The sequence below is a fragment of the Vipera berus genome (genome assembly GCF_964194415.1).
Source record: "Vipera berus genome assembly, chromosome: 3".
NCBI lineage: Eukaryota > Metazoa > Chordata > Lepidosauria > Squamata > Viperidae > Vipera > Vipera berus.
In genome coordinates, this window is record NC_138204.1 from 24,701,964 (window position 1) to 24,729,255 (window position 27,292).

Consider the following 27,292-nt stretch of genomic DNA (forward strand, 5'->3'; position numbering starts at 1 on the left):
AATTGGGCAAACAAATAGAGGCATCAAACTGTTCAAGTGAGAATAAATATTCTATTAATGTCGTTTTCTTTTTATGACTTGATTTTAGTAAATCATGTTTCCTTTTCAGAAGCACAGCAGGATTTCAGTTCAGCTTACAATCAGAAGTCTGAATTTCCCCAGTGCTATGCCCTTTCATAAGCTCAACATAGTTATTTACAAATTCATACACTGTGACTTGTAAACTATTATCACTGTTTTGGAACAGTTATGTAGCATGCTATGTAAAATGCAAATGAATCATATTGTTTGTCCTATTTTTTGTGGAGTAAGCCACTGTATTTAAGTGTCTCATAAAACTGGGTTAGCAAGACAAATCTATTCCTTGAACTTGGGAGTAAGCAGTGGACTAGCTACACTTCAGGAGTACCACATCTGATATCCTATTGAATACATCTTGATAAGTTAGTTATTAATGAGTGGGATCTCTCAAAGTTGCTCTCAAAGACTGTTGAATTTGACCTAAAAGCAAGTTTACTCATGTACCTGGATTCAACTTAACATTCTGTTAAATCAGACATGTCAAACACAAGGCCCAGGGGCCAGATCCGGCCTGTGAAGTGGTTTCATGCGGCCCGCGAAGCCATCCTGGAAACAGTGAGGGAGCGGCCCCCACTGCCTTGGCCCTGGCCCAGAGACCCTCCTTCTGCCAGAGACCCTCAGATCTGTCCCACTCCTGCCCAGGCCCCCATAGGCACCCTTGATGCGAACGATGTAGAGCTGGCCATGCCCACCCAGTAGGCCATACGCACTCTAGCCATGCCCACCCAGTAGGCCACGCCCACCCAGGCCACACCCACCTGGCCCCCTGAGGGCAACTGCAATGCTGATGCGGCCCTCAATGAAATTGAGTTTGACACTTCTGTGTTAAATCGTCACAACAGTGCTGAAACCTGGTTGTGAACTGTATAAGTATATAGAGTCTGATTACTATTCTTTAAACTCCCAACTTCTTTTCCTGCATTTTTTTAAAAATCAGGGCAAAATAATATCAAAATAACAGATTGATTGAACTTAAATCATTATGAAATGAGTGCTGGTCACAACAAATTAGTGAACTAGGTGATGCTTATTTATTTAATAAAATTTATATGGCTGCCCAACTCACTCTTGGTGACTTCTGGCGACTTATAAGAATAAACTCCCAGTACAAAAAAACAACAACCCTCCCCATCACCCTGGCAACAACAGTCAGTTGAGTCACTTGATGGGCTCTGTATCACTGTGGGATCTCCAGCCACGTTGGCAGAATCATGCCGTCAGGGCCATGTGAGAGAATGCCAAAGTGGAGACCAATCTTATCTCTGCAGGGATGATGTTCCACAGGAAGGGAGCCGCCGTGGAGAAGATCCTTCTTCTTGATCCTACTAGATGGACCTCCTTAAGAGAGGAGACTTGTAGTATTCCCTGCCTCCTCGCTGTGGTGGTTTGGGTAAATAAGACTGGGAAAAGATGTTCATATTTAATACATACTTTTTCTCCTCTGGGCCCCTGTGAATGAAGAAACACTAATTCAGTTGCCTGGTAACAAAACAAATAACTCCTCATAAAGAATTCTCCAGATAATATCTTCCTTCTTTCCCAGGATATCTGGAGTCCCTCCCCTTGTTTAAAAATTGGGATGTTAGCTGAGCCTAAAGAATTATGTGCCTCCACATTACTGATTAGGTGGCTATTTGTCTTCTAAAGAGAGCTGCTACTTAACCCAAACTACCGGTAAATATTCTAGGCAACTTTTTCACACATGGTAAATGTGTTCTCCTATTTTTTATGCCAAATTTTAACATATATTAAAGTCTCTCAAGTCTTCCAGTCCTTGATAAGGGAACTGCAGTTTAGATTAAAGTAGTTTTCCCCACCACTTTCTAATATCCTGAACCAAGATGCAATACACATAGTGTTATGAATGTATTCCATGTTTCTGTTCACAGTATCTCTCCATCCAATATGCCTAAATTATTAAGCTGCATTAAGAGTAGATGCTTGTGCTAAGATTTTTATTTTTTAGATCCTCTAAAATATTAATAGCTTTCCATGTTGTAAATTTACAGGAATTCCCAAGTAGCACTTGATGTTCCTTTTCAGTTGTTTCCAGTCTGTGATACTTTCTTGTCACATCATCTTACTTCACAGTTTGTGCAATGGCTAGAATATATGTTCATTAATACTTCAGACTTGATCCTGTTAGTTAAAATATCTTTGATGGGTCTGCATCATCATCATCATGTGGCTTTTTGTGAAAAAGTGACAACTCATCTTTTCAGAAAATTTCTCTTCAATCTAAAAAAATCAGGACAGTGTAGAATAAGAAAGCAACTATCAAAACTATTTAAAAAAACTGCTGAGAGGTTTACAAGAATAGATTCCAGAATTATTTCTTCTGTCTCTTGTCTCCTGACATATAGTACATCAGAGTAATTGAAGTAGTTTCTCTGTAAAGGATGAAATCAAATGGAAGTGGATTCTCATAATTAATCTCATCCAATATTATTTAGAGCCCTTAGCCTCTAGTGACAACGGTTTTTAATTTAAAAAGTCTGAGATAATGTATCTTTATGATGGCTTGCAGTTGTCCAGCAGTTATATCTAAAGAAGTGTTTGAAGTTTCCTGGAAGCAGACAAACCTCTGCATCTGCTCATCTCTGTCTATAAAAATTGGGATATATAGATATTAAGCAATAGTCATATTTCTGCCAAAGACTAAAGTTAAATCATTTCTGTGTTCAGCTGTGACAGCTACTTCATGCTTGGTCTGATTGCTGTTTCTAGGACATCATCCTGTGTTCATGATTGTGTGCTACGGACTTTTAAAGTGTTTAACATACTAGAAAAATGAACCCCAAGACCTGTCAATATTGTAGAATCCCTGGTTAATGATATGTTCTTTCTTTTTATGTGCATTGTGATGCAGGTGGGCTGAACCAAATTCTCTTTTGATAATGGTGTGTAATTTTTACCTTGCCTGCTGCATCAAATATGGTGCACAGCCTCAATTTCATAGTAAAAATACAGTTAGCAAGCTTCCCTGTTTCCTCATTACATTAAGAAAAAGTGTTTGTGAAGGGGAAGGAATTGGTTTCCCTGTGTATGCATCAAATTTTTGAGAATATTGCTTTGGGAGTAACAAGCTGTACCTCCTTTGAGCAGTGATAGGCTACAAAAGACACAATACTCCTCCAAGGAAATTTTTTTCACCACTTAATCCTAATTTAAGTTGGAAATTAAAGAATTTTGCAACTGGTGCCCGTGTTGAAAGATCTATTCTGATTCCCAGTTACTTTCCAGGCCTAATTTAAAGTTTTGACATTACATTTTAAAACTCTAAAATGGCTTATGGCCTACTATCCTACTATCTGAGGGACCTTTTTCACCTGAAGGATTTTAAGGATATCAATGGGAGAAATTATTTTGAAGAAACTCCTATGTTCAGAAATTTATTTATTGTATGCACAAGGAAGGGCCGTCTTCTGTGTATTTGAGGAGTTGTGTTGAGTGAAATTTGTAAGGAAAACAGGCCCAGCAATGGAACAGTGCTTGGGTCCAGAGAAACTTGATGAGCATGTGAAGAGCTGAGAGTCACTGGCATTTTTCCCCCAGTAGTTCTTGTGGCAAAGAATCCTTGTGTTTTGGGAAATGCTTTCACTGTTTTTAGGAAAAAAAACACCTATCAGGCATGCAGATACTATGTATGATATTTGGGTCCTTAGCAGTATTGGAACAAATGTAATTTCTAATGTCAGAAGTCATCTCAGGACATAATTGAAAATTTTCAAAAGCAGATTTAAATGGTGATGCTTATTTAGAACATTGATAATTAAAGCATGCCCACTGTCATTTTTAGTCCTTGTAGAATAGCTATTATTGGATTATTGATTATAGTTCCAACTTGCTTTATAACCACATTTTCTGGATGTTGAACAGTTATGTTAAAACATAAAATTCCAAACAATGGTTCAACAAAATATGTGGATGACGATACATTTAAAATAATAGCAAGGAATGGAAGTAATTTGACATATAAAACCAAAACTGGGGGAAAAGCAGAAGATGTAAAAGCACTAAAATAGTTTTTAACAGTGTAAACATTTTGAAGAAAAATATTTTTACCTGGCTTGGAATGAAACATAATTTATATACCTAGTACATTTCCATATAGAGGTTTCCCCCCAAAATAGGATGATTACTTACAACTTTTAACACAGTTTTTCCCCCATATGACAATGGGATAAAAAATGATAGTGGAAAATTAAGCTATCTTAATGCCTGTCCTCCTAGGTGGTGTTATTTTCTTTTCAACGTAACACGTTTTGCTCCACACCTGTGTTGTTGAGATTGTACTAAGGCTTCAAAATTTTGATGCATGCTAGGCTAGACACAGCCTGTTTATAAGATGCTTCAGAGCAGAGTTTTGTGGTCCCAGGCAATACAGCATGAAGATAAATTCCCATGTATATTGAAACTTGCCTAACCCCTGGTAGAGTCTAATAATTCATTTGAGCTTCAATTTTTCCTTCATTCTATCTTCACGTAGACTTCATGATTTCAATTTTAGCTCAGCCTGTTAGTTTCTCTTCCAATATATCCTTACTTAGGGGATCTAATAAAGTTACTGACTGACCAAGAATTTTAAGTTTCTTTTTCTTATTAACTAGTTGAGAGTTGAGTTGAGACTCAGTTGAGTCTCATATAATCAACAAGGTTGACTGCCAGAGTAGGTGCTCAGATATTACAATTGATCTGTGTTATTAAGTAAAGAGCTTTATTGTGTTTTCCTGATTTGTTTGTTGGTTATAAGATAATTGTTTAATTTTCACACTTCTCAATATTTTGTTCTGTGCTGTTCCTGGGTGGAAATGGACAGAATGAACTTATGTATGAATAATGTCTACTGGGAGAATGGAAATAAGACTAATGTGTCAGCCCACTGTCAGGACTTAGTTTATGGTCCAACAACTTTAATCTGTGGAAGATGTTAATGGCATATTGGAATGGAGTAGTGCCACTTAAACTGTATCTGGAGAGGTCTGTACTGATGTGCTGCATCACACACACATCCATGCTTCAGTTTCCTGCTCTTCCATTTTATTATAGTTCTGGCAATGCTTGCAGTTCTCCTGTTCCATCTTGAGAAAACAGCCATATTGCAGTTATAAATTGGTCTCTGTAGGTCAAAATATTATATGATACTTTAAAGTTATTGAGTGAAGTGCTCTTGAGAACTTGAATTACAGGTAATCCTCGACTTATAACAGTTTGTTTAGTGACCATTTGAAATTACAAGAATACTGAAAAAAGTGACTTATGACTGTTTTTCACACTTATGACATTGTGGTATCCCTCTAGTCATGTGATCAAAATTCACATGCTTGGCAAGTGACCCAATGTTTACGAGGGCTGCAGCGTCCCGGGGTTATGTGATCACCTTTTAGCAAGGTGAATGGGGAAGCCAGATTCACATAATAACTATGTTGCGAACTTAATAACTGGAATGATTCATTTAACAATTGTGGCAAGAAAGGTCATAAAACGGAGCAAAACTCACTTAACAAATGTCTCACTTAGCAACAGAAATTTTGAAAAACTACTGGTATTTTGATTTTTTTTTGGTTTTGTGTCTGAAACGAGATCCTGCCTTACTCTTGGCTTGTTTTTGTGTTCTGCCCCTGTGGATTTTGTATGAATATATGAAAATTGACAAGAAACTCACTATAGTTAATTTGTTCCCGTGCAAATCTGGCTTATTGTTGCAGGAAATCAACATTAAAGCAATTTCTGGCTCATTGCAATTTAAGAAAATAAAAATAAAAAGCCAGAAATTAATTAGTTCAATCATGAAAAGTCAGTCAAGATTCTTTTAAAATACTCCCTTACTCTTTGTGCATTTTGTATGTGCATGTGTTTCTATCTGGCAATCCTTCTATTTAAATGTGCATGTATTAAATGGGGACCCTTTGGCTTAATCTTGGAAACATTCAGTATTTTTATTGAAAAGTGGTAAGGTTGGAAGAAGATGATATTTTAACCAGACAGCTCTTTAGAGTTTTGAGACAATGGAACTTTTAATCAAAACACTCCATTCAACCCTGAATTAATATTTTCTTTTTTGCATTATATTTCATTCTATTATTTCAGTTCCTGAGGGTTGCATATTGAAGTGTTATATCTGAAGCAAATATTGCAAGATTAGTGTAAAATTTTAGCTGGTCTAATATGTTTAAAGGATTGTTGGCTAAAGTCATGTTATTGTGTATGGATGACATATTATCTTTCTGTCATCTGTTGTTGCAGTTGTAAGTCAAGTCAGACTCAATTTTGCAATTTTTTCCAATGGTGGTTAAGTGAATTACTGTGGTTATTTCACAAATCACTCAGTTGTTAAGCAAATCCAAGTTCCCCAATGGGTATATTTTCCCAGGGACTGGCAAAAATGTTTACAAATAGTAATCACATAAATGTAGGATCCTGCAACCAGTAGTAAACGCAAACCAGTTGCCAAGCACTCAAGTTGTGATCACATGACTCTGGGCACCTGTAAATGCAAATACAGCTCACAAGTCACTTTTTCTAAGGCCCTCATGACTTCAGAAGGTCGTTAAATGAACAGATATATGTCAAGAACTTACCTGTAAATAATATTAGTTAACAATTTAGGATATTCATTGTACTATAATGTCTTCTCTTGGACAAGTATTTAATATAGCACATGATATGCAGTTGCTTTCTGCTGAATTAAGACAAAATAGCACATCATTTGTTATATAATAAAGGGAAAATATTCCCACTACCTGGGAATTAGGTATTACAAAAGTCATGATTAAAAGGGCATTTTTGGCAAGGCAGTTGGAGTTAGAAAGAGTAATTAGATCTTAAGAGTTAACATTAAATTTCATTACATGCATTTGCCAAAAGTAAATTTCCCCACATTACTTTTTAGCAAACCATTTTGTGTAATACATGTTTGGTAACATTTTTTCCATTTCTCTCTCTCCTTTTTTTCCTGTTTCTTTAGTTGAGGAACTGGACAGTTGACGAACTTCAAAGACGACTTGGGTCACTCGATCCCATGATGGAGCAGGAGATAGAAGAGGTTCGCCAAAGGTATCAGTCAAAGCGGCAACCAATTCTAGATGCCATTGAAGCAAAGAAAAGACGCCAGCAGAATTTCTGAGGAAAACATGGCAATAGAATAGATGTCCATCATTCCTTACAATAAACTGTTCTTCTATGACTACTGTGTAGGTGGATTTCTATTTCTATTTGCTATAGCACCTTTTCTAACTCAGGTATGCCATTGAATGGAGTCCTCATGAAGAGATCATGCTTTGTATGAATGGTAGATAGATTCTAGATATATTGTGTGTTGCTTTTGAGAAATCTTGACTTAGCTGGGAGCTAAACTTTGTATTATAAATTCATACAAAAGTAGGAAATGGATTTGATTAAGGTTGGTACTCAGATTTTACAGTTTTTACAGTTCAGTTTCAAACAATATATATATAGTATACTTATCAGAATAAGTAGTACATTTTTGTATGAAAAACCCAAGTAAACAGAATAATTTTGACTTGATTTTCTTAGATGAAGTATAGAAATTCAAATTTTTGCTTTTTCGTTGAACTGTTAAAAATGTTGTGAAATCAGAGTCCTTACACATTAATCTATTATCTAAATTGATCCAAAAAACATCCATCATCACTGATATGTAGCAACCACTTGATCTTAAACAATGCTTACTTTCATTTTGCTCTATTGGAAATGAGTTTAAAAAATGAACTTTGGAAATGAGTTTAAAAAAAGAAGTGATTTATTAGCAAGTTTACATATCCTGTTCCAGCATTTGAAAAGGAATATGAACTTTTATCTAGTGTAGAAACCTCTAAGAGCTCCATGCTTTTTTATTTCTTTTTTGAAAGTATTACTTTTCAGTGTTATGTTTTTTCCTTTGTTTATTATTTTTACTAGAATCAACTCTGAATGAATGCTAATATATTTTCAGTGATGTCTATCAGTTAAAAACATAATAAATATTTTATTTTCAGTATTTTTTTCAGAGTTTGTGGTAGCAGAGGAATGTCAGTTCCCCCCAGGTCAGGAAAAATTTGTATCTTTTTTATAATAAAGTTATTTAAAATAGTTAAGGAACTGTGAAATTTTGTATTCTCTGCTACTACAAGCTGAGGTTTGTGGTACTAGTTTTGAATTTAAACTGGAGTAAGCATTTTCTTTTATTTGGAAAAATAAATATATCAGTTGGGATCTAAATAAAAATCTTGAGACCCAAATTAATTTCCAAATACTATTTAGTTAAAAAAAACACACCATAATACATCTGTGATAAAACAGTTGCCTCCTGAATAGATGTTTTGTACAAATCTCAAGGTTCAATTTGTACTAAGGGAAATTTATGGTGGAATGTGTTCCTGACAGTTTCAGGTTTCATAAGTGTCCATAGAAATCTTCCTCCTTCCACCTGCAATATATATGCAACTATTGGAATGCAACAACCAAACTACAAAGAGGTCTATATAATTAAGTGGAGTTCAGAGTGTGAAAAACGACTTGAAATTCTTCCAGCCTTGCAACAGCCTCTTGTGCCTAGTATGTTAATCCTCAAAGGTCCTTTTGACCTGCAGAGGATACACAGAAAGGGAGTGATTGAAATATCATACTTGTGTATGGAAGACTGTGCCTACAGCTAATTCTGATGAATGTCTATAATTTATGACACTGCAGTTTGATAACTTCCCTCAGGAACAAAATGGAAATATATGATTACATCCTTGCTGCTCAAGACTGGAAACATTTGTTTGCTATTTAACACACCAAATTGCAGATTGTCATATGGATATATGAACTGCGTTTTGTGTTGTCACAGAACAGGAAAGAAGGATTTGTTTGGTCCACGAATTCAAATTTTAAATTTAATTTAAATTTTCATTTCTACAATTTTGTCTATCTTCTATCAGGTGGGAAATTGTTGAGTTGGGCCATGCCCTTCTTATTTCTCAGAGAATGATAATTCTAAGTAAGCCATGTTCCTTTTGGTATTGATATTAAGGAAATACTGCTATTGGCTCACTCAAAAACAGTTTGATTGAGTTCTCTTCCTAAAAATTTTGTTCCATTAATACCATTGATTCATCCTGGAATTAGAGAACCTAGGAAAATCCAAGATAATTGATCTATTTCAATTAGCAAATCTTTTGTATAAGTTCAGGGCTGAAAAAGGAAGTGTTCAATAATAAACAGAAGTATACATGTTCTGTATAAAACAATGTTAGACAGGTACCACATACAAGCTAAACTTGTCAGTTTCTCTTAGTTAAACAATCTGGTTTACAGAAATTTGCCACAAAGACTAGAAACATTGTAATTTGCTATTCAAATTAATAAAACTGGATGCTCACTGTGCCATTAAATTCTGTATCATGTTTCCCAATTAAATTCTCTTTCCAACTATCTCTTTAGCCTCTACTCTTATATTCCCTCTGTAGAGATCTCATTCCTGTATAATTCCACTATCCAAATAAAATGGGATTTTTTTAGTAAACTATTAAATAGAAGACATTTTGGTTTAGTAATGATGCTCCTGCAGATGTGACTCGTGTATTTAAAATCCTATGTAAATTGAAAAGATGGTTCTTTGGTTGGACATATTTTAACATATAGTACTGAGTAATCGGTGATTATACTTCACTTCAATGGTAAGAAAAGATCTGTGCCTGACAGGACTAGATTCTAAGCTGTTTTGTGGGTAAAATGTAGGGGGGAAAACGGAATGAAAAAGTGTAGCAATTATAGCAGTCGAGTTGCTTCCTCAACTTCGAAAAGTACAAGAATTGAGGATTATGTTCAGAATACCTATTCTTTTTAGTAACCCCAGCTGAAACAGGAGATTCTGATTCCTATTTTTGAGTCTTTTACAAGAATATATCACTTCATTTGTCATCTAAGCTGTATTTTCAAAGGATATATACATTCCATTCTCATGGATCATATGTACCAACTGAAGTTTTTTGAATAAACTGTCACATTTTTCTTTTTCAGTCTTAAATCCATGTCTAGTTTTAGTTCTGTGAGAAATTAAATGTGAAGCCAGTAGCTTTAATGTTTTGTAATAAAAGTTACACCACTGTAATTTGAAGTTCTCTTTTTTTAGAGATCTGGTTGTTTTGTATATAATTGTTTAAATCCTTAGTTTGTACATGAATGAAGATAATTTTTTATCTTATTTAGCTAAATTCAGGAAACTTTTTTTGGATTTAAATATTTGTTTTATAGGAAAAAATAAACTATTCTGCTTATTATAACATATTGTCTTTTTCTGTCATAAGAACTGTTTTCCTGGGGTAAATCTGATTTAAATGCTCTATAGCACCACTGGATAATGCATTTTGGAAACTCTGCTCCCAAGTCCTGTTCTCTGCTCTTCATGCTCCAATTATTTTGGGGTTCCTTGAACTCCCTTTGTCTAGAAGTTATAGGCAGCAGCATTCAGGCTCAATCCCACAATGTAGAATAGCTGCAGGTTGGATACCATTTGAAACCAGCAATTCTTTGGCTTTGATTCTAGATCAGGGGTGTCAAACTCGCAATGTCACGTGACGTGTTGCAACGTATCGTGACTTTTTTGCTATTGCCAGCAATGGGGTGGGCGCGGTTTCACTATGATGCATCCGGCCTGTGGGCCAGCAGTTTGACACCGCTAGTCTAGATGAACTGAATGTATATTCATTAGGGATCTTCCTAGGCCAGGCATGTCAAACTCGCGATGTCATGTGACATCACGCAACGTATCAGAGCTTTTTCGCCATTGCTGGCAATGGGGTGGGCTTTTGACATCCGTGTCCTAGGCTCACAGCTGCTAGTTGCTTCTTTAAGCTACTCCTCTTTAAACAATTGAATCTTCTTGCCAAGTACATGAAAGCATCAGGAACAACTGTAAATAATGTGCTGATTCTTACATGTAAAACAATTATCCTTCTTTTGTATCAACAGGTACCACTGCTCTTAACTGGACCCAGAATTTTGCTTCTACCAATTTACAGTTGCACATTTTGATAGGCAATTTTGTGCACATAAACCAATGAAAGCTGCAAGCTATGGCTGTTTTCATAATACTTATACCCATAATTAATCTTGATTTGCTCAGTCTAACTTTGTTGAATTACATGTTACACTGAACCACCAACTAACCATGAAATCTAAGTTCGTTCAACATAGCAGAAAATAAAATTGAGTAATTTAGTTGTACTAGATGTGGGCACAGCCTATATTCACTTGAAGCATGCTTTCATAAGTCATTGTCCCAGTTTCCCTCACTGATGGGCAAAATGCATCAGCAATCTTTGCTTGCCACTTGTCTTTGATTCACAGGTCAAAACGTAACTTTTGGAGCACTCTTATTTTAGCAGGGATTGTATATTTTAAAATCTCTTGATTAATGTTCATGGATGAACAAAATCCTGTAGAATATGTAAAAGACAGCAATAGGAAATAATTACATTGGAGGTTTTCAATCATTTTGCCAACCTTGCTTTTTTTTTAAAAAAAATGCAAACTATAAAAAAAGCCTTTTACAGCTGCAGGTTGTACTTTTTTGCTGCCATACTTTGGTAGCACATAGACTGTGGGCTTTCCTTTCTAGTTAAGAGGTGTAAAGCATTTGATAAGACTGACTGGCTGGCTGGCCATAGTCTCTTCCTTAATAAAACTGAATAACGGGATGGATGTACCAAATGGATTCACAGTTAAATAACTACAGTAGTTGCCAAAATTGTGGAAACCTTTTGGTTAAAGTGTATTTTTGAGGTTTGATGGCTACTTTCCATAAAATTATATATCAGTGGAAAGATAATTTAATCAAGAATGTAATGCAACAAAGTTTATTCAATTATCTATACTGTATTCTATGAAAAGTTATAGCCAAATAACCACAAAAGGGAAGCACAACTTGCTTAGGTTGATATCAGGTAGCTTTCCTTCATCTGATTGTAGCCAATGAGCATGAGTGTTTAGAGAGCCAATCAGATGTCATCTTGTTTTGGCAATGGGCCAATCAGATCGCAGTAGGATTCAGTTATTTTTTTAAAAAAAACAACAACCAAGTTTTATTAATTTTCTAATTTTACATCCAAATATTTATGAAGCAATGTGGTGATTGGGTAGTCAAAAGTCCAGTAACAGAATGTTTTTTTACATAGCTCAGGTTACATCAACAAAAGTTCCCTCTTCAATTCCCTTAGTTACAATATCATATCAAATTAATACATTTCTAGTTGTGACACAATCAGTTGAAGAAATTTTAATATATTTTCACTTATACTTCTCCAACTCCTGTTTTTAATTTTTACCTAATTTCAATTACTGTGCTCCACTTTACATCGGGGAGGACTGTGTGGAGAGTGTCCTTTAAATTTCTGGGAGTCTACCTCTGCGAAGATCTTACCTGGAAAGTTAATACAACCCAGGTGGCCAGAAAGGCCCAACAGAGACTTCACTTTCTCAGGGTCTTGCGGAAGAACAGGGTAGAACAACGGCTAATGACCCTCTTTTACCGGTCTACTATAGCGAGCGTCCTCTCGTATGGTATTGTGGTTTGGTATGCTGGTCTGACAGCCGCGGATAGGAAAGTATTACAGAGGGTAGTGAGCACAGCACAAGACATTGTGGGCTGTCCCCTGACACCACTGGATGACATTGCCAGGGCTCGCTGCCTTGGAAGAGTGGGGAAAATTCTCAGGGATGACTCACACCCTGGACAATATCTCATTACTCTCCTACCATTGGGTAGGAGATATGGAGTATAGCCAGCCGTACCAACAGGCTGAAGAACAGCTTTTATCCATGGGCTGTTAGGCTCTTGAACGGGAAATAATTTTATAAACTTTATGCATGATTGACTTGCAAGGCCAGTGCGTTGTGCAATTAGGTCACATGGTGTAATAAGATGGAGGGATTGTGTCACTGTAAGTTGGGGGTGGGGGCACGAAGGGAGGCTCAGCCAATCTCAATGTATACATGGTTGTACTTTGACAATAAAGGTTCATTCATTTCAAATTAGCCTTTAGTATCTAGAAGACTTAATTTTCACGTAACCCAAATTTCCCCTATTTCATTATATAGTAATTATATCTAAAATACATACATTGTTCATTTAAGTGGATTCTTATTTTAATTTCACAAATATATTCTGTTTATCATCTTGGTAGTTCATCAGTTATTAGAAAAGTATCTTTTGTTGTATCATTCTGTGATATAATTCAAAATTATGTTCTAGTAGCTAATTTTCATTTCCCTTAGAAATCTAGATCCTAAATATAAAATCAATTTATATCTTTTAAAAATTCCCCTTAGCCCATTAAAAGAAGGATTCAGTTATTGATGTCATGTATTGAAGCTGAGAGAACATTTGTCAGTGTGTTATGTGATCGCTATCAAGTTGGTTGGGTTTTTTTGTGTTCTTTCATTTAGTGAGCTTGTAAAACATACTGTAGTAAAATTAAAGTAATGGTGCAAAGAGTTGACTGATTGCCCAGAAAGCAATGTAAAATAGTATTATTAAGTGAACAAGGCTACAGTTATAAAGAAATTAGAAGAAAAATTGGTGGAAACTTAACCAAAGGTGGAGCAGTGGGCTAATGCCTCCTTAAGTAACACCAGCTGCCTGCAATTAGTGCAGGTTCGCGTCCCACCAGGCTCAAGGTTGACTCAGCCTTCCATCCTTCCGAGGTAGGTAAAATGAGGACCCAGATTGTTGGGGGCAATAAGCTGACTTTGTAATAATGCTGCTGGGGGGGGCGAAAGCCCCAATAAGCAGGCATATACATAGAATAAAGGCTATTGCTAAGCACATTGATTTGTGCTTTAAATTGTAAGCCGCCCTGAGTCTTCGGAGAAGGGCGGGATATAAATGGGATTTAAAAAAAAAAGGTGGCATTTCTACTGTACACTTTTCCCAAAAGGTTTCCACAATTTTGGCCACTACTGTATCTGAAAAAAGGGACTTGCGACCCAGATCTGAAGCTCCTATGGCTATTTCCCGTCTCTCTCATGTGACAGAACTTTAGGAACTTAGCAACATAGCTGTGTTTATGGCTGCTTGTAGCCTCTCATGGTCACATGACTGCATTTTGCAACGGTTTTGTTGAAAACCATCACTTCCAGTTTTCAGCAAAACTGTGCCATAGTGATAATGGTTTAATGACTGCGTGTTTGCGTAACAAGCAGAAAATGTTGTGAAATGACGTGATGTCTTAGACTGTAATGGGAAGACTCCATTACGGTTGTAACTCAAGGACCACCTGTATTTTGGTTCAGCTTTCTCCAAAAGAAAATGAGTGTTCCACTTGACATTGTAAAGATCAGAATGTGAGACTAACGTTCAAAAATAGAAGGTCTCATTTTTAAAAAAAATCAGGTAATCTCCTTAATACATTCTGGGAATTTTTCAGATGAACTACATTGAGGCTCAGTTCAAGGGAAGCTTTATCTTTCCTTTTATTATTGGAATAACAATACTTATATGTATAAAATAAGTCTTAAATCAAGAACTCCTAAAGTATTTAACCTTAATAAAACATAATAAAAACTTAAACAACACGTATAAAGGCACTCCAGGCACAGTTGGAAGCATATACAACTTCCTAGTTGTTAAAATATATGATGGCATTCTCTGGAACTGATTTCCCAAGAGTTACGCCATGGTGCTATCATCATTCACTGGCAGTCTTTGGTCTGTTTTCAGCGCTGGACCAGTTCTGAGATTTTCTATAAGTAGCATTACTTTTTCATGTAAATTTTATCATGGTTCATGGCTTTGGGTACTGTTTAATTGAAAAGTGACTTGTCTCATAGGTCTTATAAATAAATAAATGTGTTATGGCTGGCAGTTTTCATTTCACACAGAATTTTGTACTTTCATCTTTGTACAGCCACAGTGTTGGTCTCTTTCGGATTTTAGCTGGAGAGATGCACTGAGATGCAGAGCCCTTGTACTAATCTGCCTTCTCTACTCCTCCTGCATAGTAATAAATAGTATTCATTACTAATTATTCAACTCTCTAAAATCAGTAATTTACCAGAATCACAGGACTAAATACGCAAATGTAATGAAAATTAAGAAGAAAAACTTCAGAAAGTAAAGCTGTTCTATTAATAATTGGAATAATAGGTAACGGATAACATAGGATGAAATTGTGCTTCTACTATTTGTAGGAGAAAAAATCATTAGTACAGAATCTGACCACTGAAAGATTATTTAGTTATAAGGTTTTCTGATGTTTAGTGATTATAAACATCCATAAAACATGGAATCTTGTGTATTAAAATAAAATAACAATACAATACAAACAACAATAGATTAACAATAGTTAAAACAAAAATAATAAATAGGGAAATAGAAATAGGAAATTATGTTCAGTTTTTGGTTATGGTTTGTTTTCCAAGCTTGTTTCAATATAATTTCTGAACATTTCATTACCAAACTAGGTAACATCATCAGCAGGATTTTCTTGTCCTATTCTCCTTAGCTTATAAATGTCTTGTATGCCAGTGTGGTCAGTTGGTCGTGCGATTGGTTGTTTGTTTGGAGCTATATTTGAATTCTGAGCAGCTGATTGGTTCTGTTGTTAATTATGTTCGGTGCTTCTTGTAATCCACTCCATTAAATTATATTTTCCCACAGCATCTCTGTATGAGTGAAGTTATAAGAAGAGAAAGTTTTGTGATACCTTGAAAATTAAGCAATATAATACAATCTTCATGGGCCATAATCTATTTCAGGCATGTCAAACTCGCGACGTCACGTGACGTCGCGCGACGTATCGGAACTTTTTCCCCATTGCCAGCAATGGGGTAGGCGCAGTTTCTTCGTGACACGTCCGGCCCGCGGGCTGGCAGTTTAACACCCCTGATCTATTTTATCAGGGGCATGATAACCAATTGAAAATAGGCACACAGAGAGAGGATTAAAGTAAAAGAACAAACTAAGCTATGTGATCAGAGAACTTAATGCAGCAAAGGAGAATAATCATTGGTAGAAAACAGAACAGTTATAGGAATAATTAAGAAGTCTTTATAAACGATAAGACAAACTTCCTTTTATAAGATACCAGGAATTTGCAAGAACCACTTTACTCTAGTTGTTAAGGCACCAGACTAAAAAGCAGGAATCCATGAGTTCAAGTTACAGCCATGAAAGCCAGCTGGGTGACTTTGGGCCTGTCACACTCTTTCAGCCCAACCCACCTCACCCGACTGTTGTGAATTAAATAAGGAAGAAGGTGTGTATGGATATGGATATATAACACCTTGGATTGTTTGTAAAAATAATAAAGGAGGGATACAAATAAATGAATCAATAAAAAAGTAAGATAATTAACCCATTGCTTGGTCAAAGAATATGGCCTTCTATATTAATCTCAGTAAACCTTTCAGAAACCTGTATTTTGGCCATTCTGTCTAATCTTTTGATGAAAGGCTGCCTTTTATTCTACAAAGTGGGTTCATAGACATCTGGAAAGAAGACGCTCCATGTTATTTGAGCCAGGGAATTTCAAGAACACTGTCAACCAACATCCAAGCAGTGAACTAACCAGCCAGAAACAAAATACTCTGAAGAAAAACTGTGGTGTGCAGAGAGAGGGAATGGAGCCCTGCTGGTGTGCCAGAATGAAAGTGGGAAAGAAGATATTCTAAAAGCTAAATGTATCCTGAAATATCTGTTAACTGCAACTCTGCTAGATCAAACAAAAAAATCAGGAAGGCTATTCCCTGCAAATCACAAGTGTATGTATGCTCCCACAGGATTATCCTAGATCTAAACTAACATTGAAATTACCATAATTTTTATTTTTATTTATTTTATTTACTTGTATCCTGCCTTTATTATTTTAATAAATAACTCAAGGTGGCGAACATATTCAACACACCTCTCTGTTTTCCCCACAACAATCCTGTGAGGTGAGTTGGGCTGAGAGAGAGAGGGACAACCCCACCTAGCTGGCTTTTTATAAAGTTCCTCTGTTGAAGATTTTACTGATATGTTGGCTGGTTGGCCTGTTCCTTGTGAAGTGATTAATCTGGCTATGGGGTTTATTAGAAAGTGTTGCCTTATTTGCTCTGGTGATGATCAATGGGTTGGAGTCTGTTCATAAGATTTGGATCAGCCAAATTCTCACATACTGTTCCTGAAATGTATTGATGCATCTACTGTAGTTTATAAACTATGCAAGTGTTCTTGGCTTCTGTTTCTTTTGTCTCTTCAGATATAAGATCTAAAAGGAGAGACAGCAGCTGCTATACTACCACACTGAACCTTTCTATGCATTGTTTGTCTCCAAATGTAGGCAGAGAAAAGCAGGAGGAGCAGAAGAAATTGCTTTGGGGACATTCACATTTGTCTACTGGTTTCAACCAGCACATACAGAATTTTTTCTCCACGTCTTTGGAATCTTAATTTTTCTTAAACTCTAATCACTTTCATAATGCAAACTTTAAGATGACACATGGTTGTGTGTTAAATGTAACAGCTAAGATTACAGCTCCTATGATTGCAATATGGCATGCTAATGATTCTGTAGAAGGGCAAGTATACAAAATGCATGAAGCACCTGCCCAGTCAGTACCACTAAGCTTTGGCACTAAAGTATATAATTTTAAGATTCTTCAAGAAAATCACCAAAGATGAAGTAAGAGAAATACACTTTTAGAAATTTTCTTAGGGCTATTTGAGCCTTAGTGATTATGTATAAGCCCTTTTCAGTCATCAAATGTAACAGCAATGAGCACAGGCTTTGTAATGGAGCTCAGATATATTAGAAGATCCTGCAAGTTGCTAGTCAAGAGAAACCCTAATTCTTAGTTTGCCCTACCCATTAGTAAATTGATCTGCAGCATCTCTAATGAAAATCTATATGATTCTACTCAGTGGTTATGTCCAGGAAACATCCTGTATGATTGAAAAAGGTAAAAAATAAAGAAAGAAAATTTATAGCTGGCATTCACTATGTCTACTGTTAGGAGGGCTAACATTTCTACCATGCACTGTAAAAGTTTTAATAACTTAATTTGAAAATGCTATCAACTCAGACTTGTGGTATATGATAAACAAAAAGGTCAGTCTTTAGTTTTTAACATTGCCCCTCAAAAGACTTCTGAAAAGCACGGGTGAAATGATTAAGGCAACATGAGCACCTCTAGTCCTAGAAGCAATATAAAGAAATCTGTTTCAGAACTGCAATTAAAAAGAGTGGCAGTCCATAGAAGAGAGCAAAAGAAATGGGCAGTAGCCATGGAAACAAAGCACTAATGTAACTGTATATTAGTTTGCCTCCAGCTACAGTAAGTTGAAATGCTACCTTGAATCAACAGAAAACTTGAAAATTGCTGTTCCTATTGAAACAAGGCAAAGAAACATGGTGGGAATGGTGTGGCCATTGATTTACACTTTACAAGATCCATCCCAAACTTCCAGATGTGTTGGAGTACAATTCTTATAATCCTCAGTCACCAATTCAGCATATACTGGTTCTCACAAGAGATATAGAATTAAAGCTAATAATAAAACAGAACAAAGTGGAGTCAAATTCAAAAGAGGAAGACAGTGATGCAAAAATAATTATGGGTGCAAGTGAGTAAATCAAAGCCCTACCTCCTTTTTTAGCAGGTATGCTGCATATTAAATGCATGTAAAAAGAAGTGAGGCTTTGATAGCCCAGGCCTGCCCACCATTTTGATATTATTGATCCCCTGCTCCATATGCTTCTGTAAATTCAAAATTTAAAATAAAGCATCTCCCAGAACAATACAATCATTGTCAGTCTAAATCACTGTATGGAGTTCTAGCACACCAGTGGAACCTTACAGTACTAAGCTGTTTAGACCAGATACTGTCATCCTCAATCCGATTCTTTCTTTAAAGATGTTCTTGTCTCGTATGTCTTTTTTATGCTGATGATGAAGAAGCTGTCATCTGTATAGTGGATCCATGAAAGGTTTTTTTGCTTTGCTGGTATAATTATCCATTGAGTTAAAAGTAGGTAATAAGATAAAGCTCAGTGAATTCACTGTTTCAGGTTATTTTGTGCAGTAATGCTGCAATGAATTCTTTTGCTAGGTCTGAATTTATGGATGTGAGGAATGAACCAGTAACCCACCAATTCAATCCCAAACTACATATCTTCTTTTCTATTAGAAAGAGACTTGTAAGTACCATGACAACAAATATTCCCCTTTCCACTCATTTGCTGGGGAAAAAAATGCAGCCTGCACATGAAGAATGACCATAAACAGATGCATTTGAAAAGTGCAGAAGGCTATCTTTCCTGAAATTTGAGCATTACATATAATAGTTTTTAACTGGTATCAACAGAACATTTGTCAAAAGGAAAGCTTATAATTGTAATTGCAATATATTCCAGCCAGCCAAATGTCACAAAAGAATGAGTGCTTTAGTGCTCTACCCTAGGATGGATGTTAAACAAAAGGACAGTGAATGGTGAAAATATTTGGCATGCTAGTAAAACTATGAAGTTGGCATGCAACCCATTTTCACATTTAATGCCAAATGATTGTTACAACCAGAATGGCTGAATTCACACAATATGCTTAACTAAAATTAAAGAAACTGCAATATGATTTAGTGTATGATCCAACTTCTATCATTTGTAGTCTACTGGGAGCAGGGTTGACTTAGATTTTACTTCCATAAAGTTGAAAATAGAATTTAGTTAATTCAGGCTTACAAGATGTTCTATGGATTTTTAGGAATATTAATTAGCAGAATAAAATCCAATTAAGCATCTGGTGGCTTCAGTCCAAGCCAGATTTCTCCCTAAATCTCATAATTTTGACTATATTCAGAATGATAAGAGTGCTGAAAAAATTAAATGGTTTTTCTCATTGTTTTATGGAATGTTGGTTGACCTTCATGTTTGAAATGTTTTATGTATTTTGATAGGCTGCATGCAAGTCAATAAGAGAAACAGATTCCATGATTGATCAATTTAAATTTTAGTATCTTCCATACATAAAACAATTACTATACATACTTATCTATTTGCATAACAACTTTCATTCACATGTTTGACTTGCATATTATATTTTGATTCCAGAACTTATTAGAAGAAAGAGGAAACTCTTATATTCAGATCTGTAGCATCCTTTTTCAGAAGTTAAACTCCATCAAGATGAACAAGACCAGTAAACCCATAGCAGATGACTTGTGTCACCAGTTAATATTTTTATGCTCAATGTTATCTCTTGAAATTACCATGTAAATGATTGTACTAAGGACTGAGACTAAACAGGCTGTTATATTCTAGACCTGTTTCTTAAAAACCAAGCTGCAAGAAAAATAGTGGTATTTGCACACCTAGATTAATGACTAGATTCCTAAGGGGCTGGTATGGTTGGAAATGGACACCCACAAGAGTAATAATTTGCATATATATATATATATATATATATATATATATATATATATATATATATATATATATTAAAAAAACAGATTTGCAAACCACATGAGGCACACCTAAGAAAACCTAAACCTAAGCCATCACTTTATGACTATGTGGTCAAGTCTTTTCTGGCCGTTTTCTAAAATATCAGTCAGATTAGACAAGATATGTAACAACTTGAGAGCAACCAAAAAAAAAAAAGAGAGGCTAATCTTTTCATAAAGCTGTTTAAAGAAAAATGCAAGATATGAGGAAAAACATAGAATGTAAGCAGTCTTCAAATGGATGCTGGAAAACCTGTTTATTCCAAGAAAATGAAAAACCAGGACAATTGGAATCTAATATGAAGATTTGGAAAATTTTCCTTAGTCTTTTTTTAAAAACATCTTTATCAGAAAGGCATAATGCATTTATTCTTTATATGTCTGAACTTCTTCAAATAATCTGTTTTGAATCAGATGCTGTCAATGACGTCTGTTGAATACAACCCTGCTTCCTTTTTAGGAAGATATGGCTGTAATATGCGTAGCTTAACTACCGAATTTTCATTCCCCAGTCATTATTAGCTAAGTTGTACTTTGAACATTTAGAGGTGGTAACAGCAAGCACTATGAGCAGCATTTTCATATCAATAATAGCTAAGGATTTTTGGATACTTCACCTTTTTAATTATTAGTCACATGACTGTTGTCTTCCTTCCAAGCTCAAGAATAGTAATGTCAGTATTTTTACTTTCATAATATTTCAGATAGATTACAATGTAAGGCTAGGCGTACTTAGTGGTTGGTCATATGAGTAGACATTGAAGCAATACAATTATTCATTAACATCCCATAGCATCACCTGAAACAGGAATATAATCCAGATAATTATTATGGAAAGGAGAGTGTTTTGTGCTGTCTTGATCTCCTGGAGCAGGGGTAGGAGACCTTGGCTCTTTTATGACTCATGGACTTCAACTCCCAGAATTCCTGAGTCAGCTATGCTGTCCATGAGGTCCATGAGTCATAAAAGAGCCGAGGTTGCCTACCCCTGTCCTGGAGGAAAGATGGGATATAAATAAATAAACAAACAAATATATAAATTGTTTTTAGTAGCCAGAGTTTAATCATCTGTGCTATCATGAAAACTTAAGACAGCTGAAGGAATTAACCAGATTTTTAAACTTTTTTCAGAAGTAGGGAGAAATCTCTTTAACAAATTCATGTGTTCTGTTATTTACTGTATTGCTTTTTATTACTGTGATAGGAATTTCCTCCAATATGGCATACAAGGTTATCTTCCTTCTTGGATTTGTAAATGATATAGTCCCCAAGAGCCTATTTTCCCCAGTATTCTCATAAACAATACTATATAGGAAATGTGTCGTTTTAAGAACCATAAAAGCTACTTGACTCACTCCTAGGTGTCACAAATAATTTATTGCATTCATCTGATGCAACTAGCAATGAGATGAACAAGGAAAAATGATACTGATAGATGAAAAGCAGAAAAGGAAAAATGGATTATACTGGAAAGGAGGCAGAGTCGACATAAACAAAGATGGAGAATCTTAATCCTTAACATCCTGAGAAGCATCACCAGTGGTGATGGAAAGCAGGAGTTCAGCAGCACCAAAGGCTTCTCACCTTTGACCTAAATGTTGAATTAGATGCCTCTGAATTATATATAATAGCTACTTCTGGATGGGGTTGGATATGTTTGGCTGAAGAATTCTGGAAGTTGAAAACCATAGATCTTAAAGTTGCTAAGACTGAGAAACACTGATCTAGACAATTCAAAATGTCTTGAATGTGCAACACAGCACAGATGGTCATGTTTGCCCAAGCCTCTAATTGAATGGATAGCAGTTAAGCATCTGAATGGCTTTATATCAAGTCAACTACTAGTCTATTAGCCATCCTTTTTTTTGAGTCAATAATTTTGATAGTATGTCACAAGAATTGTCACAAAATGGCTGTTCTGTCAATTAGTCACATAACATTCATTTACTTAAGTAGATCTAAATCTATAAATTAAGATGATGTCTAATGTTAAGGCTTTATTTTTCTAGATGCCATGTTTCCATTTAATTATCATTTTATTAGAAGTCTCCTACCCATTACAAATAAAGTCAGGCAGAATAGAAAGACGAGTGCACCAGAAGAGATATTCACACCAGAAGAAGTGTTCCACATAGATCAGATTATTTATGTTAGAGGTTTACAACCTTAACAACTTTTAAGACTTGTGGACTTCAGCTCCCAGAATTCATCAGCCAGCCACAAGTCTTAAAGCTGTCAAGGTTGCAGTCCCCTGATCAATGCCAATCAAAATACTGGATTCTTTGTTTCTCTTTGTCTTTCCCCTCTTGCTGTCATTAATGGTGCTGCAAGGGTTAAAACTGAAATCTTTGAAAACCTGGGCCTTATGGAAGAACCTGGGGCTACCAAGGCTGTTTGCTGGATATGTGATATTATCAATAAGACCCATATAAAAAGTAGAAAAGATACCTCACAGTACAGTTAATTATACAAATGATTTCTCTGTTTATCTGCAGTTAGATGACAGTTGAATGGGCAACATGGAACACTGGCTGAAACATATGGGATGAATCAAAATTATCACAATATTTGACATGATTAGAAGCACATACAGGTCTCAGATTTAAAAAGCCTTGGCCTGCTTGAAAAAACAAGTTTGGAGTGATAAAACCTTGCCTGATAACAGTAGACATAACCAAATACTGATAAGCCATCTAGCCAAGAGATACTTGCAAAATGAAAACTAGACAATCCAGAATTAGGCATTACAATTATGATCAAGAAGCTTCCATTTCCCCAAAACTAGCTATGCATGAAAGAGTTGGCTTGCAGGTAGAATTCCCTTCTATTCCTGCAAAATAAGCAGATAATGGATATGTGATTTTTCTGGGCTAGTGATTTTATATACATATGCTTTATTTCCAGTGCTTGGACTTCTGTAGGTTGTAACAATTTGTGTTTGTTTATGTACATGCAGCCTTGGCGCTCAAAGAAAAGCCAAAGCAATTTTCATCACTCTTACAAAGAAGAATGGCTATCCATTCTGAACTGCAGTGCTCACCCTGATCACTTCTAACTTGCTTTCCTCGTTTGGGGATGGTTTCAGGATCATTAGCTACTCTTGGTCATCAATATTGTAGCTTAATGCAATTTTTGGCAACTTGGAACAAGAACACTTACATTTATTTTGACTTTTCTCACTTTCTCCATCCATTTAGCATTCACAGCTCAAGGAGACAGATACATTAGTTTTCCATGTTTGCTTGCTATCAGATGATGAAAAAGGACCTGCCCTATAATTAAATGAAGAAGTAGATTATCTACAACCTATTGCCCCCAGCTGTGTTGCACTTTTGGCTCTCAGCTGGGATTCTGAAAAAATGGAAGGAGAAAAAATGGGAGGGTAGAACATGGTCAAGATCCACCACTACCTCTCAACCCCCCCCCCTTTTCATTTGCTTCGTCTTTCCTGCTTAATGGTAACCTGTAACTCTAAGTCCAGAAGGTATATAGCTGCAGAACAATTTCCAATAGTGAGAATCCATGAACAAGATACTAAATTACCTTTTGGCACAAGTTTCTGCTAAAAGCAGATCTTCAAATTAGCAGTGGCTAAGAAGCATCCACTCAATTTCCAATATGTATTTGGAGAACCACCCAAATAATAACATAGACATTTTCCTAAATTTGTTCCTCCCACTTCTCCCTTTTATTTTTAATCTCAGCTTCCCCTGGTCAGTTTGTGCCCCTTGTGACAAATATAGATTTATTCACCTACACTTAGCTTTTAGTGCTTAAATTTAAACAGGGTAGATCTTGTCGTTGTAGATATTACAGTTAAAATGGAAGTCCAGAATGAATTCAGTTATGGATCTTTCTCCAGCATTTTCTGGTTGCTAGACAATAGCTAGTTCCCTGATAAACAGCAGTGTTTGTCTACCTTAGCAACTTTTAAAATATCTGGACTTCAAAACCCAGAATATCTCCCTCCCATGTTCTCACACACTGGATCCATAATAATTCTAGTTCTTCCCCTTGAAATTTGCTGCTAATTCTTCAGATATTAGCTGTTTCCCCTGCTCAATAAATTTGCAGTATTTCCAGAGATGTCCTTTTTTCATTTTTAAGTTGAGTTGGCACTGGCAGAGCATTGTTAGTGAATGCAAAGCGAGCTCTGGGAAGAGCTTTCCTCAGTCAAAATCAGCTCTCTTGAACAACCGGGGTCCCACAGGTTTTCCTTAGTAACTCGTAAAGTGGACTTGGAGAGAACAGCTATTCATTTAGTCATGATCATGATCCAGAAGCCTAGACATCCCTATCATAAGAAAACTCTTTCTTTTAAGGTGGTAATAAGCAAGTGCCTTTGGGCCTTCTCCAGAGGGAGACTGACCTAAAGCAAGGTTCAATATTTTAAACAGTTGGAAGAATTCACATTTTTTAAATGGATGGCAGAAAAATGAACATTTATAATTTACTCCCAGGAGTTATTTTGGTATTTTTCATTAAGTCCCATTTACTGGGCCATTGATTTCATCAGGAGAAGAAAATAACAATGAAGTAAATCGTAGTGAGTGGTAAAAAAAAGAGTTGAGAGATGCTCAGATATGTTACTCCTGGGCTTCTCAGAGCCTTATAAAGACTCCAAGAGAGATGGCTATAAGTAGTTAATAGAAGGAATGAAACACCTGCTTTTCTTACTACTAAGTAAAAACAGAAAGCAATGCCAGGTGCATGGCATATATACCATTCAAAATAATCAAGGCAATAGACTTCTCAAAATCATTTCTATCCAAAGAGTTCAGTTTAGGGAAACATTTACTGTTTTGCTTGGAAGGAGGGACCCTTGTCTCCCTGGCCTTGATCAACACTCGTCACAGTCTCAGACATCTCCACTTCTCACCCACTCATCATCTTTCCAGTAGCTTAACTAGCTCTTATCTAATTACAACCATTAAAAATGGTTTTTTTTTGTCATTTAAAGCAACCATAAGGAAGAAAACAAAGACTGCAATGTATGAGGACCAACTCATTCCCAGTTTATAAAAGCATCTCTGCCCAGTTGCCTGGAGACAATTTTTAATTGCTATAGGCAACAAAGCAAAAGGTTGTTTCATACAACTGCTTTTGAGCAGGTAGATGAGTAGGAAGATATTTTCTTGCCTCAGAGCATGCTGAGTTGCACAAGAATGGGACAAGAATCTAGTTAAAGGTCATAGCCATTGCCGTTTACTTTGGGGAAGTTGAAAGGCAATCGATTTGGGACTTTTTATAAGAAGTTAACAATTTCAAAAAAGCATAGGAAGAATTTTTGCATTGGTGATAGTACAGATACTTCTAGAAGAATCCAGGATTAAAACAACAACAACATCAAATTAATAATAATAATAATAATAATAATAATAATAATAATAATAATAATAATAATAATAATAATAATAATAATAATGATGATGATAATAAAAAGTTGGAAGAAACCTTGGAGGTCATTTAGTCCAACCCCCTGCTCAGGCAGGAAACACTATATCATTTCAGACAAATGGTTATCAAGTCTCTTCTTAAAAACTTCCAGTGTTGGAGCATTCACAACTTTTGAAGGCAGGTTGTTCCACTGATTGATTGTTCTAACTGTCAGGAAATTTCTCCTTACTAGTTCTAGGTTGCTTCTCTCTTTGATTAGTTTCCATCCATTGCTTCTTGTCCTACCTTCTGGTGCTTTGGAGAATAGCTTGACTTCCTCTTCTTTGTGGCAGCCCCTGAGATATTGGAACACTGCTATCAAATCACCCCTGATCCTTCTCTTCATTAAACAAGACATACCCATATAGGAATATAATAAGGGAGCAACTAGGTATCATGGATTATCAAATTAGTACTGTGAATTGATAGTGATGAGAGTTTGTATTTGGGATCATCAGTTGAATAATTAGGAAAGATTATATGGTCTGTTTCAATATCAGTATGAAGAGTTCTCTCTCATGTTGTTTGTTTAGAAGCTACCTTATATTGAAGCAGACTATTGGTTGATCCAGATTATATTATTGATAGTGCTGACATCTCTCCTAACCCTGCAAGAAGTTAGCATAGTTTGTCCCTGTGATTGTCTACTTGCAAAATGAATTTTTCACTAAGCTAAGCCCCACCAGTACAGCCCAGGGATTAGGGAAATGGTGGACATTGTTTCTTTAAACCAGGGCAGCATCCTAAGTGAGCATCTAAATTTCCCCCAGTAGAAATAGTTTTATTTTGTTCTGAAAAGAAGAGAGGTTTGCATTACATCATGTGGATCATAAAAGCCATTATGCAATCTGTTCTTTTATAAACAACAGTCCAAGGCTTTGGTGAATCATGATAATATCAGTATTGTTCATCCAGGCTTATTCAAGCATTTGAACCAGAGAGGAGCAAAAGAAAAGATTTTTTTTCCTCTGCTAGGCAAGGGAGCTGTCTGCTTTCTTTCAGAGGTTGAGCAATCCAAGGCAGAAGCTTAGGGCAAAGTAACTATATGGTTTCCCCACAGACATATCAGGAGGGACTTGTCTTTCCCAATCAATGAGTTGTGTTGATCTACACCTCCACAAAAATTCTGAATTTTTGGTCAGCAGAAAAGATGGGGCTGCAACTGTACTGCTAGTGGAAAGCAGGAACGAGAATAGCACCACATAATAAAACCATCCTGTGTTTTGTTTAGTAACAGGGAGGCATATCTATGGAGATTCTTAGTCATCCAGGTGTTGGTTGTCCCAAAGGGGCTTTTTCAAGAGGCAACTG

The 27,292-nt window shown here is 36.0% G+C and overlaps 1 protein-coding gene across 2 annotated transcripts in view; it reads left to right on the forward strand.

The window, feature by feature from the left end:
• STK4 (serine/threonine kinase 4) overlaps window positions 1–11,153 on the forward strand; it is a 70,632-nt gene extending 59,479 nt beyond the window's left edge. The window contains exons 11-12 of one of the 2 annotated variants that reach the window (XR_014026092.1): window positions 7,049–7,274; window positions 11,038–11,153. Coding sequence is in view for 1 of the 2 variants with exons in the window: in XM_081325043.1 (XP_081181169.1) it covers window positions 7,049–7,207 (159 nt within the window). In the remaining variant the exon portion in view is untranslated. Of the gene's footprint in view, window positions 1–7,048; window positions 10,336–11,037 lie in introns of those variants that run through there. The other variant, XM_081325043.1, reaches the window with a different exon arrangement.
• Window positions 11,154–27,292: the final 16,139 nt, after the last annotated feature.